The sequence below is a fragment of the Poecilia latipinna genome, unplaced genomic scaffold (assembly GCF_001443285.1).
Source record: "Poecilia latipinna isolate Pla-1442-1.1 unplaced genomic scaffold, P_latipinna-1.0 Scaffold3457, whole genome shotgun sequence".
Taxonomy (NCBI): domain Eukaryota; kingdom Metazoa; phylum Chordata; class Actinopteri; order Cyprinodontiformes; family Poeciliidae; genus Poecilia; species Poecilia latipinna.
The window spans coordinates 24,047-38,981 of record NW_015116073.1 but is presented as its reverse complement, the minus strand read 5'-3'; the positions used below and the strand labels follow the sequence as shown (position 1 = coordinate 38,981).

Sequence of the window (14,935 nt, the reverse complement as noted above, 5' to 3'; positions counted from 1 at the left end):
GGGGTGACCCAACTAGACTCTAGTTGGGTCACCCCTATGTCTTGAATTTGGGGGGAGGGGGATCACCTTTTATTTATCACTACAGAAGTGTTCAGTGAATGTGCATATGAAACTGGTGGGTTCGGTACCTCAAAAAAGGTTAAGAACCACTGGTCTAATACATTTGTTATTAGTTTTTCTACTTAAAAATGAATCAGAGTTTCCGATGAATAATTGTTCCATTAAGAAATCAGTATGGTGTTGAACAGAGGATGACAGTAACATTTTCACCCGGGAAGGAATGGCATCAAATATGATTGCAAATTCTTCAGGCAGTACAGGAAAATTATATGTGGTCAGAAATTCATTATAAGAGTAGTATTACCTTATTTGTTGAAAAGTTGATCTACACAAACAATACCTTTGTCAAACCATTTTTAAGAAAAAAATAGATATATGTTTAAATGATGTCTTTGTTATTCCAAATATAGTATTTGTGTGGTGGGAAGTTATGTTTATGTATTAAATTCCAGTACAACAATAGGTGTTTATGGAAACTGGAAAGTTTAACTAGGATTTTTTTCAATATTACAGTTACATATTAAAATAAAAGATAAGCCACTTAATGCCTTAAATATAAATATACATTTCCACAGATAGTTTTAATTTAGAAGATATTCTGAGCCACTTCATTTTAAAGAAAGAATTCAGTTTGAAAAGCTAACACATTAAATCTACCAGAGCACAATTTATTTATCATTACATTTTTTCCTAATAAGATTAACCTTTTTCTTCCAAATAAAATCAAATAATATTTTATCTACTTTGAGCTGATCTCATTGGAAACCTCACATATACCAAACTGGAGGTCTCTCCAGTTTGGTATATGGTATACATATAACTAACTATATGTTAGTTCACTAACATATACCAAACTGGAGAGACCTTCAGCTTTAGACAATAAGACCCGACCAGAGATGGATAAATCTCTCTCTAACCACATATTAAATTTCTTCTGGATTAAAGCAACAAGGGGGTTAAAATTTTCATCTGACTTTTTGTTTTCTTCTTTCGCGATGGAGATATCAAGATATTTAACTTTATGTTTGACAGGGATTCCTGAGATTTCTGATTCATTGCAGATTTTTATGGGAAGCAATTTGCATTTAGAGAGATTAAGTTTGAGGCCAGATGCTGAGGAAAAGTCACTGAGCAGCTTAATAGCAACTTAAAAGCAGCTTAATAAAAGCAATATTTGAGAACAATCTTTTAAAAATAGAGTCGTATCACCGGCCAGTTGACTCAAACATATTTCTTTCTCAGCAGTTTGAATACCCTTTAAACCACTGTTCTTTATGAAATTTGCTAAAATTTGCATAGGTAAAACATAAACAGAGATCGGACAACCATGTTGAATTTCATACTCAATATTAAATCTACAGGTGGTTGCATGGGATAATTTAACCAAACTATTACCTAATGCATATAAAGTGCCTATTGATTTCTTAAACTGCTCACCGAAGCTAAAAAGGTTGAGTGTTTTAAACAGAAAATTGTGTTCCATTGAATCAAAGCTTCATTCTCTTTCTTATTCTCTTTCTACAGTCAAGAAAGAGAATAAGACTATTTTATATTAAATCAGAGTAGTCTAATATGTCTAAAACAAGCCTTATATTATCAATTTGATATCATCCAGCCAAACCATTTTGAGAATCTCCAACGTCACTAAACACATTTTTTTTTTATTAGGCAAACATAAAGCATATATTTTATAATCATTATTTAATAAAGTGATAGGGCGGCAATTGTCTTAAAATAGTACATCTTTTTGTATTATTAAGGATAATTAGGGATTAGTGTAATTAGACCTTGGCGTAGTATGGGTGGTAGTTGTTCTTTCTTTCTGTAAAAATATTCAATAAAAAGAGATCAGGTTGGGTAGAGAATAAATTAGAAAATTCAGGTGCTAGCCCTGCCACAGATTGGTGACCTGTCCAGGGTGACCCCACCTCTAGCCCGAAACGTTCGCTGGAGATAGGCACCAGCACCCCTCCTGACCCCACTGGGGACAAGGGTGTTAGAAAATAGATTGATGGACATGTTAGCCCATCAGTGCCAGGGGATTTGTTTAATTTAAGTTTTATATATAAAATGTGAATCACAAACTGACCTATGGTTTTAACATCACCAAGATCCTTAAAAAAATCATTAATTTGAGTACCTGAGATATTTGAAGTATATGACATTTTATAATAGTTTTCACAGATCTTGGATACCCCACTACAATTACCATTTGAAGAGAATCTATTTATATTGTTTTATTTTGTCTTAGTTTTTCTAGTTTAAAAACATAACTGGAATTCTGCTCTGAAATTAACCAGAAATCTATTCTAGTATGTAATACACCAGCTCTGTTTGTCCATGTAAAGTCTCTTCTACCTGGATTATTAACTCTCCAAATATCAACAAGGTCTCTTTCATTTATTAAATCAGATAAAAACAAGTTACCAGGAGTTCTTTCCTGCCATCTATCAGTTTTATCATCAATAATACAATTAAAATATCCACCCAGTATTATTTTAACATGAAAGAACCTTTCAACATTACTTTGAATCAAATTATAAAGTTTAAAATAACTTTGTTTTGTCTCATGCTTGACTAACCATAAATGTTTCCCAATTGAAAAAAAATGGTTACATTAACCGAAAACTATCAACATATAACTTTCCCATTAAATTTATGCTTAAAATTTAGATTTCCAGCTGAATGGCTGAAATCCATAAGTCCTCGCCCCACTGCAATTTCCAGAAGTTGTAATCTTAATAATAAACAGTACAATTTCAATAGGCCTTCGCCAGCAAGTCGCTGCTCGGGCCTAATTAGTAGAACAGGATTCCCGAACCAAGCAAAAATCTGCATCAACGTTCTTTGTATATAGAAAAACAGATTTTTGTTCTTAAGCGTCCAGCGTTAACTGAAATAAATTTTAAAGTAGAAATGTTTAATAGTAACAATAGAAGAAAGCGAGAACAGTGACTTAACTCCTCTAAAGTTGGATGAATTACATCAGAGGTATTCTCCCTTTAAAAAATAAACATGTCCGTTAGAATATTTCTTTGTTTTCAACAAATGCTCTCCCTCCAATGAAATACGCCATCTTTTTCTCCTCCTGTGCCTGTTTGGATGATGGGTTACAGTTGTCTTTTGTCCCGATCCTCCGGGGTCAGGTCTTCCATGAAGCACAGTTTCCTCTGAGTCAAGTAGTCTGCCTTTTTTGACATTTTCCACACAGCATCCCGGTAATGCTTCATAGCGAACTGGATCATAACATCCCTCTGTTGGAGTTGAGCCGTGGCCATATCTTCCAAACCTGTGCACTGAATCGATTGCTTCCGAGAATTTTTTTTTTTTGTGGCTTGGAAGTGATTTGGCAGATGTCAATCACGTTCATCCTCAGCGCTTCTCCTTCAGCAAACCCTGCAAACGTAAGTTCCAACGGCGTTTATATTGCGCCAGCTCGACAACTTGATTCTCCAGAATTTTGATTTTTTTTCCCAGCTATATCAACCCTCTTTACTGTAGTCTTCAGTGTTTCTTTGATGTTTTGCAAGTCAGCAGAGAGAAATTCAACTGACCTCTTTAGATCATCCATAGATATTTCAAGGGAAGATTCTTGTTTACTAATAGCCAGCTTTATCTCCTTCACCATGTTGTCTGCCATTTCTTGCTCCATTTTACCGTTTTTTTTATGTTAGTGGATTCCATAGGCTCTTTCTGACATGCACAAATAAAAGTTTGTTTTGCTAATAAGTTTTTCATTTCATGAGTCAAAAATGAGTGATTGTAGTAAAAAATAGCTTTTAAACAAAACCTGTCTTTGTATGTTTTTTAAAAAAATCTTTACAATTCCAAAGATTTTGACCACAATTTTATTTTTTTATTGAGTTGAGTTTAGTTGAGTTTAGTCTGACTGAATTATTGTGAAACAAATTTACTTGCATATAAATGTTCTAAATTTTCAATTTCACAAACCATTAAGTCCAATACTTCTTCCAAATTTAGGACACTAATTTGGTGCTTTTATACTCATTTCTAATAATAAAAAAAATATGACATGTTAATTGAATTTTTTTTTCAATGATCTGTTAATTAATGAGTGCATACAACAGATTGCTCTAAAACAAACAAACAAACAAAATAAATACAAAAACAATTAGGGGCTCGCAATAAAGTAAAATACAAAATTAATTATTGAAAATAATCATGAAATTAACAAATATTTAAAAACTTGAATTAATATATTTATTAATAAATACGAATAAACAAGCAAATTCTGTTTAATTTGTTTTAAAAATGTTCTCTTGTTCTTTTCCACATATCCTGCTGAAATACATAAATTAATTTGGATGTTTTAGTATTGCTATAACTTGATGTCATCTTTTTAATTAGACCAGCTCATATTTTTATCTTTTCACAGTTCCCTGGTAGCAAAACAAAGCAGAAATGAATCTGTATGCTGCTTAAACATAATCCAGCTGGAGATTTAAATGCAACATGAGTCAAGGATTGGCAATCAGCCTGTAGCTAACTTGCCTTAGGCTAATTGCTGCTGTTGCTTAGTGCTCTGTTGGTGATGCAGGTTTAACACCAGCTGATTGAAGGAATCAGAGGTGTTTGTAAACCACGCAGACAGTGGTCACTGCAGAGTGGCCCTGAAACTGCAACAATAAATCATCAGTTCTGGACACCAGTTGAGCTGCTTTCACTCCACAGCATCAGGCCTGCTTCTTACCTGAGGCAGAGCTTGCATCACTGTGTCCAACAAAGCTCTCATCCCTGTGGCCATCTTCAGCAGCTTCAGCACTAAAATATCACAACATGTCAGCATCTGGCAGTCACAATGCACATCACTNTCTCTCTAACCACATATTAAATTTCTTCTGGATTAAAGCAACAAGGGGGTTAAAATTTTCATCTGACTTTTTGTTTTCTTCTTTCGCGATGGAGATATCAAGATATTTAACTTTATGTTTGACAGGGATTCCTGAGATTTCTGATTCATTGCAGATTTTTATGGGAAGCAATTTGCATTTAGAGAGATTAAGTTTGAGGCCAGATGCTGAGGAAAAGTCACTGAGCAGCTTAATAGCAACTTAAAAGCAGCTTAATAAAAGCAATATTTGAGAACAATCTTTTAAAAATAGAGTCGTATCACCGGCCAGTTGACTCAAACATATTTCTTTCTCAGCAGTTTGAATACCCTTTAAACCACTGTTCTTTATGAAATTTGCTAAAATTTGCATAGGTAAAACATAAACAGAGATCGGACAACCATGTTGAATTTCATACTCAATATTAAATCTACAGGTGGTTGCATGGGATAATTTAACCAAACTATTACCTAATGCATATAAAGTGCCTATTGATTTCTTAAACTGCTCACCGAAGCTAAAAAGGTTGAGTGTTTTAAACAGAAAATTGTGTTCCATTGAATCAAAGCTTCATTCTCTTTCTTATTCTCTTTCTACAGTCAAGAAAGAGAATAAGACTATTTTATATTAAATCAGAGTAGTCTAATATGTCTAAAACAAGCCTTATATTATCAATTTGATATCATCCAGCCAAACCATTTTGAGAATCTCCAACGTCACTAAACACATTTTTTTTTTATTAGGCAAACATAAAGCATATATTTTATAATCATTATTTAATAAAGTGATAGGGCGGCAATTGTCTTAAAATAGTACATCTTTTTGTATTATTAAGGATAATTAGGGATTAGTGTAATTAGACCTTGGCGTAGTATGGGTGGTAGTTGTTCTTTCTTTCTGTAAAAATATTCAATAAAAAGAGATCAGGTTGGGTAGAGAATAAATTAGAAAATTCAGGTGCTAGCCCTGCCACAGATTGGTGACCTGTCCAGGGTGACCCCACCTCTAGCCCGAAACGTTCGCTGGAGATAGGCACCAGCACCCCTCCTGACCCCACTGGGGACAAGGGTGTTAGAAAATAGATTGATGGACATGTTAGCCCATCAGTGCCAGGGGATTTGTTTAATTTAAGTTTTATATATAAAATGTGAATCACAAACTGACCTATGGTTTTAACATCACCAAGATCCTTAAAAAAATCATTAATTTGAGTACCTGAGATATTTGAAGTATATGACATTTTATAATAGTTTTCACAGATCTTGGATACCCCACTACAATTACCATTTGAAGAGAATCTATTTATATTGTTTTATTTTGTCTTAGTTTTTCTAGTTTAAAAACATAACTGGAATTCTGCTCTGAAATTAACCAGAAATCTATTCTAGTATGTAATACACCAGCTCTGTTTGTCCATGTAAAGTCTCTTCTACCTGGATTATTAACTCTCCAAATATCAACAAGGTCTCTTTCATTTATTAAATCAGATAAAAACAAGTTACCAGGAGTTCTTTCCTGCCATCTATCAGTTTTATCATCAATAATACAATTAAAATATCCACCCAGTATTATTTTAACATGAAAGAACCTTTCAACATTACTTTGAATCAAATTATAAAGTTTAAAATAACTTTGTTTTGTCTCATGCTTGACTAACCATAAATGTTTCCCAATTGAAAAAAAATGGTTACATTAACCGAAAACTATCAACATATAACTTTCCCATTAAATTTATGCTTAAAATTTAGATTTCCAGCTGAATGGCTGAAATCCATAAGTCCTCGCCCCACTGCAATTTCCAGAAGTTGTAATCTTAATAATAAACAGTACAATTTCAATAGGCCTTCGCCAGCAAGTCGCTGCTCGGGCCTAATTAGTAGAACAGGATTCCCGAACCAAGCAAAAATCTGCATCAACGTTCTTTGTATATAGAAAAACAGATTTTTGTTCTTAAGCGTCCAGCGTTAACTGAAATAAATTTTAAAGTAGAAATGTTTAATAGTAACAATAGAAGAAAGCGAGAACAGTGACTTAACTCCTCTAAAGTTGGATGAATTACATCAGAGGTATTCTCCCTTTAAAAAATAAACATGTCCGTTAGAATATTTCTTTGTTTTCAACAAATGCTCTCCCTCCAATGAAATACGCCATCTTTTTCTCCTCCTGTGCCTGTTTGGATGATGGGTTACAGTTGTCTTTTGTCCCGATCCTCCGGGGTCAGGTCTTCCATGAAGCACAGTTTCCTCTGAGTCAAGTAGTCTGCCTTTTTTGACATTTTCCACACAGCATCCCGGTAATGCTTCATAGCGAACTGGATCATAACATCCCTCTGTTGGAGTTGAGCCGTGGCCATATCTTCCAAACCTGTGCACTGAATCGATTGCTTCCGAGAATTTTTTTTTTTTGTGGCTTGGAAGTGATTTGGCAGATGTCAATCACGTTCATCCTCAGCGCTTCTCCTTCAGCAAACCCTGCAAACGTAAGTTCCAACGGCGTTTATATTGCGCCAGCTCGACAACTTGATTCTCCAGAATTTTGATTTTTTTTCCCAGCTATATCAACCCTCTTTACTGTAGTCTTCAGTGTTTCTTTGATGTTTTGCAAGTCAGCAGAGAGAAATTCAACTGACCTCTTTAGATCATCCATAGATATTTCAAGGGAAGATTCTTGTTTACTAATAGCCAGCTTTATCTCCTTCACCATGTTGTCTGCCATTTCTTGCTCCATTTTACCGTTTTTTTTATGTTAGTGGATTCCATAGGCTCTTTCTGACATGCACAAATAAAAGTTTGTTTTGCTAATAAGTTTTTCATTTCATGAGTCAAAAATGAGTGATTGTAGTAAAAAATAGCTTTTAAACAAAACCTGTCTTTGTATGTTTTTTAAAAAAATCTTTACAATTCCAAAGATTTTGACCACAATTTTATTTTTTTATTGAGTTGAGTTTAGTTGAGTTTAGTCTGACTGAATTATTGTGAAACAAATTTACTTGCATATAAATGTTCTAAATTTTCAATTTCACAAACCATTAAGTCCAATACTTCTTCCAAATTTAGGACACTAATTTGGTGCTTTTATACTCATTTCTAATAATAAAAAAAATATGACATGTTAATTGAATTTTTTTTTCAATGATCTGTTAATTAATGAGTGCATACAACAGATTGCTCTAAAACAAACAAACAAACAAAATAAATACAAAAACAATTAGGGGCTCGCAATAAAGTAAAATACAAAATTAATTATTGAAAATAATCATGAAATTAACAAATATTTAAAAACTTGAATTAATATATTTATTAATAAATACGAATAAACAAGCAAATTCTGTTTAATTTGTTTTAAAAATGTTCTCTTGTTCTTTTCCACATATCCTGCTGAAATACATAAATTAATTTGGATGTTTTAGTATTGCTATAACTTGATGTCATCTTTTTAATTAGACCAGCTCATATTTTTATCTTTTCACAGTTCCCTGGTAGCAAAACAAAGCAGAAATGAATCTGTATGCTGCTTAAACATAATCCAGCTGGAGATTTAAATGCAACATGAGTCAAGGATTGGCAATCAGCCTGTAGCTAACTTGCCTTAGGCTAATTGCTGCTGTTGCTTAGTGCTCTGTTGGTGATGCAGGTTTAACACCAGCTGATTGAAGGAATCAGAGGTGTTTGTAAACCACGCAGACAGTGGTCACTGCAGAGTGGCCCTGAAACTGCAACAATAAATCATCAGTTCTGGACACCAGTTGAGCTGCTTTCACTCCACAGCATCAGGCCTGCTTCTTACCTGAGGCAGAGCTTGCATCACTGTGTCCAACAAAGCTCTCATCCCTGTGGCCATCTTCAGCAGCTTCAGCACTAAAATATCACAACATGTCAGCATCTGGCAGTCACAATGCACATCACTGCGTGTGTGTGTGCGTGTGTGTGTGTGCATGCGTGTGTGTGTGTGTGTGTGTGTGTGTGTGTGTGTGTGTATCTCTTTCTGTTCCAGTAAATGAGTGTATTACCTCTTGTTATCCTGAGGACCCTCATGATTCGAATGATTGTGGGATTGATGGGGAGGGAAGCACTCAGGTCTATTTCCTCCAGCGTGATTCCCATTATGGACAACAACACGATGGCTAAGTCCAGCTGGTTCCATCTAGTCACAACAGTGCATTTAGTTCCACCATTAAAACATAAAATGTTTCACCCTGAAAAGGATATGTTGGAATTTTTTAAGTGAGGTTCTGTTTAAAGGTTAAAAGCACTTCATATATTACCTGCAGTAGAAAATACCTGAGTCACAGAAGCTAAAGTTAACAACTTAAGATAGGCCAGAACCAAAGCTGGACATCAAAAGTTCATGACAGTTTACACAAATGCTTTTTAATGAACCTTTAAACCATTATCATGTTTGCAAATGACTGGGGATTTGCCTGATGGGCCGGCACACTTTTTATTTTTATGTTAACTGACATAAAATAAATGTCAAATTATATCATGATTTAACTTTTGGTTGGCCAAAACACATCTCTTGACCTTCCATCCTCCCTATCCTTTCTCCAACTGCCTAGTCTATCTAAAGTGCGCTGCAGTAATCATGCTAAGTAGAATGAGTTCCTTAGATGATTCAGAATAGAAACCCTAAAGAGAAAGTTACATGTATTAACTGTATCTTCAACCTCTGCAGCATATTAAACAGCAAAAATGAAGCAGAGGAAGAAAAGACAGAAAAAGGCTGACAGAGGGAAGAGAGTGATAGACGACTTGGTAAGTAGTAATATAAGAAAAACATTACTAAAACAAAATGTATGTTTTCTAACTTTGTGGTCATCCTTAGTTGAATAATGCAAATTGACACAACATTACTTTTCTAAGATATACAGTAATATTAAAAGTATTAGAATATGCATTCTGTTGAGGCTCATTTGTCAGGTTAAAAGTACATATTAAAAATAACCTGTAAGCAGGCATTAAACATACCGTTTACTAAGTCCACATTTCTGTATTATTTTTTATTGGTTTGATATAATTTCTAAACTAATCTATTTCATGATCTGTAGAAAAATGATCATAAGTGAAAGGTAAAGGAAATGTTATTTATATAGCACATTTTCAGCAACAAGGCAATACAAAGTGTTTTACAGGAATTAAAAGGAAATTTAAACAAAATAACAGACTAAATGAAAGAGCAAAAGAAGAAAAAGCTAATAATGTTGATCCAAAGTAAATAAACTAGATACTCCTGTTCAGGGTTGGTAGATAAGTATATGTAAGTATCCTCTGGTCTAATTCCTTTTCTGGGTTGGGAGAATAGGAGTCTAAAAAGTAATTGCTAACGTAGTTTTTCTGGGTTCCAAGTTCTAATCCCTGTTCTGGGTTGCTAAATAAGTGTAAGTAAGTTAGTATCCTCTGGACTAATGGGATGCTAGATAAGTATAAGTAAGTATTCCCTGGACTTTCTAAGTGTGCTCTAAATTTGTAAAGTAATGAGTACTCCACAGTTTCTAAGTAATAATAAAAACTAAGTATTCCTGTTCTGGAAGAATTTTTTCTGGATTCTAAGTTCGTTCTAATTCCTTTTCTGGGTTGCAATAATAGGAGTCTCTCTGCATCTAAATAGTGAGTACTCTACAGTTTCTAAGCAATAATAAAAACTAAGTGTTTTTATTATTACAAGGGCATGAAAACATCCCATGTACAATTAATGGATAAGTGATGGATTTATTGAAATAAATTAACTTTTTTAGAATATTTTAATTTATTGAATATGACTTAGTGTAGTCTAGCCTGCTAAGTGAAAAAGTTTGGAAAAGGTTGTGATGTTACTTAATCAAACATCTTTATGTAACCGAGACATAAACTGTGGTCATGTATTAACAATACTTTACTATTAAAATACACTTTAAACCCATATAGTTAGTGGCATCAGGAAATATAATGAACACAATAAATACCACTTGTTTAAGCTAAAACCAAAAATAGAAAATTTCTTTTATCTTGAAGGGAGTTTCTCTATATGTGTGTATGAAAAAGGTACGAATATTTTAGTAGTGGCATTATTTTTATTTCATAAAGAATGCATATAAAACATCACACATCTTTTCTTATACTTTTTTGGTAAAGTTGTTTATCATCTTAATATCAATGTACATACACATATTTATGAGGATCTGTAAAGATCGTTTCTGACCAATCACAAAGGGCCACCTGGATGAAAAATGGAGACAACAATCAAGTTATCTAGTGCAGGAAAGATGCTAACTGTTTACAACCTTTCAGCAGAACCCCACATCAGTAATCCTGAACTGTCTGTTGTGAGTACCTCTCTTTGAAAAATCGTCGCAGGCCAAAAGCGATAAGCTTCAGAATTGCCTCAATAACAAATACAAGCGTGAAGACATAATTGCAGTACTTCAGGATCTCCTCCAAGTACTGCAGACACAGAAAAAGCAACACTGTATAGAAGAAAAAACAATGTGGCTCTGCTGTACCTGTACTTCATTACTATGGTTCCAGGACAGATAGAGGTAGGAGTTGCCATGACTACCTGAGGTTGGTTGTAGTGCTCCATGCTCATAGTTAGGAGGTTTGTGAAGATGATGATGGTGATGAAGAGATCCAGGTAGTGGCTGGTGCACACTGTGTGTATGGATCTCCGCAGTGGGGAGTAGTCAGCGTAATATGGTTTCTCCAGGGCCCCTGTCACATGCACGCACACACACACGCACGCACGCACGCACACAAAGAGACATTAAAATGCTTCTGGAAGAAAAATATTATATGGGATATGAAGTCACTAATGAAACGGGTGCCAAGTGGCACTCTGCTGCCCGAGTGAGTGTGCCTACTAAAAGTGCCTCCTCAGGAATTTAATCCTATCCATCACACACACACATTCTTTGTGACACCTTAAGGTGTCTTTGGGCAGAAACCCCTCGCTATCTGCTGCCAGACAGTTCACTGACTGAAAGGAAGACACTACTACAGATTACACTGCAGAGAAAGAGTGGACAGAGTGAGTCACCAATGTGGTAGTGAGTGGAATAAATAAATAAATAAATAAATAAATAAATAAATAAATAAATAAAAATAAGTGTGTCAGTTCTGAGTGTAATAAATGTAGCAATTAGTGTGTAGAGAAATAAAAAGGTTTTGCACACAGAACACTAGATATCCATTAAGTTTTAAAGGTCAAATGTGTAGGAAATCATATCAGTGATGTCTCCTGAAAATAACAAGTCCATCAAACTCTTCTTTGTAAAAAGCATGACATCATATTTCCAAGTTTAAATGGCCTAGTCAAAGTCCTGACCTAAATTCTACATGTGAATCTGGGGCAACAGTCGAAAAATAAAGTGCACAGATGCTGCCTATCCAATCTGATATAGTCCATGCCGTTGGCAGAAGAAAAATGCGAAGCTGGTAGACATAACAGAGAAAGCCAAACACATACTTTTCACATCTTTATATTAAAAGATTTTAATAGTATGTATCACTAAGTTATTTTTGACATTATATTTTTAATTCACATAAAATGTCGTAACTTGAAATTTAAAAAATTGAGAAAAAGATGTGGGCACTAAAGAAAACCAGAATCTGCCACTAGGATCAAAAGTTTAATGCAGGATGTTTTGGTGTCAGTCTCAATGTGTCCATCCGCACCCACCACCCTAATGCTTTCTCACTTCTCCTCCTTTTCTCCAGCCGCTTCTGTCGTTTCTCCTCCCTCAACTTGGCTTCCTCCTCCTCCTGCTGCTGCCGACACTTGTGAAAGTTTTCCACCACCACACCCACGAACATGTTGAGCACGAAAAAGCTCACAATGAGGAGGAACGAGATGAAGAACAGCAGCATCCAGGGGTTATTGTTTCTTTTCGGCTGTAAAAAGATACACAGAGAGTAAGAGAAGAAAGGAGAGGAGTTCAATTGAACAGGAGGACAAAAGAGTGAGTAAAGTGGGGAGAAGAGAAGAGGAGGAGGTTGGCGAAGTGTAAACAAGAAGTCCTGACTCAGCAGTGAAACTGCCAGCACTGTCACATGTATTTGTACTTTACTTTTTCCCCTCACACTTCCTCAGATATCTTCTGAAACATTTCTATGTCTCTTCAGTCAAACACTCAGATTCAAAGGAGTGAAAGACTAAAAATAAAGATTAACTGTCAAAAACCTCTGAATGCCTGTGCATCAATCAGTGTTCCTCACCTGCTGGTCCACCCCAACAGCATCCAGGCCATCGTACATAATGCTCACCCAGCCATCCTTACAAGACAGCACGAAGAGCGACATCAGTGCCTGGATGAGTGAGGGGAATGGAAATCAGTGCCATCAGTTTTCCACTTGCAGGTGTCAAAGCAAAGATGTGTGGAGGTGTGACAAACCTGTCCAAGGTTGTCAAAGTTGTATTTCCGTCGTATCCAGTGATAACCCGCCTCCAGACACTCGGTTTTGTTGGTAATATTGCTGACATTTAGCCCATCACAGTAGAAGAATTTGCCTTTAAAAAGCTGCACCCAGAGAGGCGAGAGTGCACAAAGAAACATGTAACTCTGATTCCAGGATCAGTTTGGTTGGGCTACAGCAAAATGCAAAGCAATGTCTCATAGATTCACATTTTGTGACAAAGGCTCTCTGCACACTCACTGCAAAGTTTGCTCTTATTACAGAGTAAACTGTATTTCCTAGAAGTAAGACACTAAATGTCAGCATTAACGCATCAAGGATTTATCTCTTCAGCAAACGATAAATGAGAATATTTGCATAATGTAAGGAGCCTTAAAAAATGTAAACTAATGTATACTCCTTTGAACCTTTTCACATTTTGTCATATCACAATAACAACTTTCAGTGTATTTTAACCCTTTCATGCATGAACTTTGTGTCAGGATTTTTTTCAAATTTTTTTAGTAGGTAGGAAAAAAATTTTGTAAAAAAAAAAAAAAATACATATATATATATATATATATATATATATATATATATATATGTATATATATATATGTATATATATATATATTAGTTTTTTTAGGTGATCAGTTGTAATTTTCTCCAAATACAAAGTTGTTATTTGAAAAATACATCATTGTTCTTTAGGGGTTATCTGATGTCACAATATGTTTATACCTGCAAGAGTCGACTACAGTAGAAAGAGGGACAGGGATGACTGGCGTGCTTTTTGTCTGTCCACCAAAATAACAAAAATCATTTCTTGCATTTGCAGCTTATGGCCAGTAGTTGATAGTGTATTTTATGATGCATTATTGTCCACTTCAGTGGTCTGTGTGCATTTATAACATAAAAATCCACAAGAAGCACAAGAAAATGGCTTTTAGATAGCTGTCCACTGTAGTGACCACTATGCATGAAAGGGTTAAGTAAAAGTTTATGTCACAGACCAACTCAAATTAGCTTAGAGTAAGAAAAATGAAATGCGGTTTTTAAATTTTTTTACAAAGAAAAATCTGTAAAATCTGTACATTTTATTCAAACACTTTTCTATTATCAGATTAAATAAAATCCTGTCCAAGTCCACCTGTGTCTAATTTAATCATATGATTATCAGCCTCAAAGATTTATTATATAACACATTAAGAAAAGGCAGATAGGTCAGGAATAAATCTGTGGAGTATTCAGCATAATTTCTTACTCATAAAAAGCTAGAGGCTTTTAAACGGAGCCCCCTAGAGGATATGGGGGATTTTTTCTTCTTTTGCGTTCTTGCAATAGGTTTTGTGTTCTCTTGCAATAATATACTGACCAGTTTATGCAGCATAACTGAATACTGTAAGCCTTTCTTATGGTGGCCATCATACTTTCTGCAATTATATAGGATTTTTGTAAGGTTTTCTTATGTATGTTAATATCTGATTGTGAAATATCTGAAATTTTATATCTTTTTGTATATGATAGAAATGCACCACAGACCTATGATATGAACAGAAACTTTCTGTAAGCAGAAAAGAAAGGAAAAAAATAAATCCAAATTATTTGGACTATTTCTGAGTTATTTTCACTGGGTAATAAGTCATCTGACAGTTTGAT

General features: G+C 34.7%; 1 protein-coding gene and 1 long non-coding RNA gene across 2 annotated transcripts in view; both read right to left on the bottom strand.

Annotated features, from left to right (window-relative positions):
• Positions 1 to 4,884, bottom strand: part of LOC106941018 (uncharacterized) — a 12,891-nt gene extending 8,007 nt beyond the window's left edge. Inside the window, exon 1 of the long non-coding RNA XR_001423243.1 lies at positions 4,772 to 4,884. This is a non-coding gene — a long non-coding RNA (uncharacterized LOC106941018). The remainder of the gene's footprint in view (positions 1 to 4,771) is intronic.
• Positions 4,885 to 8,508: 3,624 nt separating this feature from the next.
• Positions 8,509 to 13,729, bottom strand: LOC106941019 (voltage-dependent T-type calcium channel subunit alpha-1H-like). Its single transcript, XM_015023932.1, has 8 exons — positions 13,276 to 13,729; positions 13,100 to 13,189; positions 12,583 to 12,775; positions 11,445 to 11,596; positions 11,220 to 11,329; positions 8,920 to 9,053; positions 8,697 to 8,767; positions 8,509 to 8,622 (listed from the first exon to the last, which is right to left on the bottom strand). The coding sequence occupies exons 1-8, from the start codon at positions 13,435 to 13,437 to the stop codon at positions 8,569 to 8,571; spliced, it is 966 nt and encodes a 321-aa protein (XP_014879418.1). The 5' UTR covers positions 13,438 to 13,729; the 3' UTR covers positions 8,509 to 8,568.
• Positions 13,730 to 14,935: the final 1,206 nt, after the last annotated feature.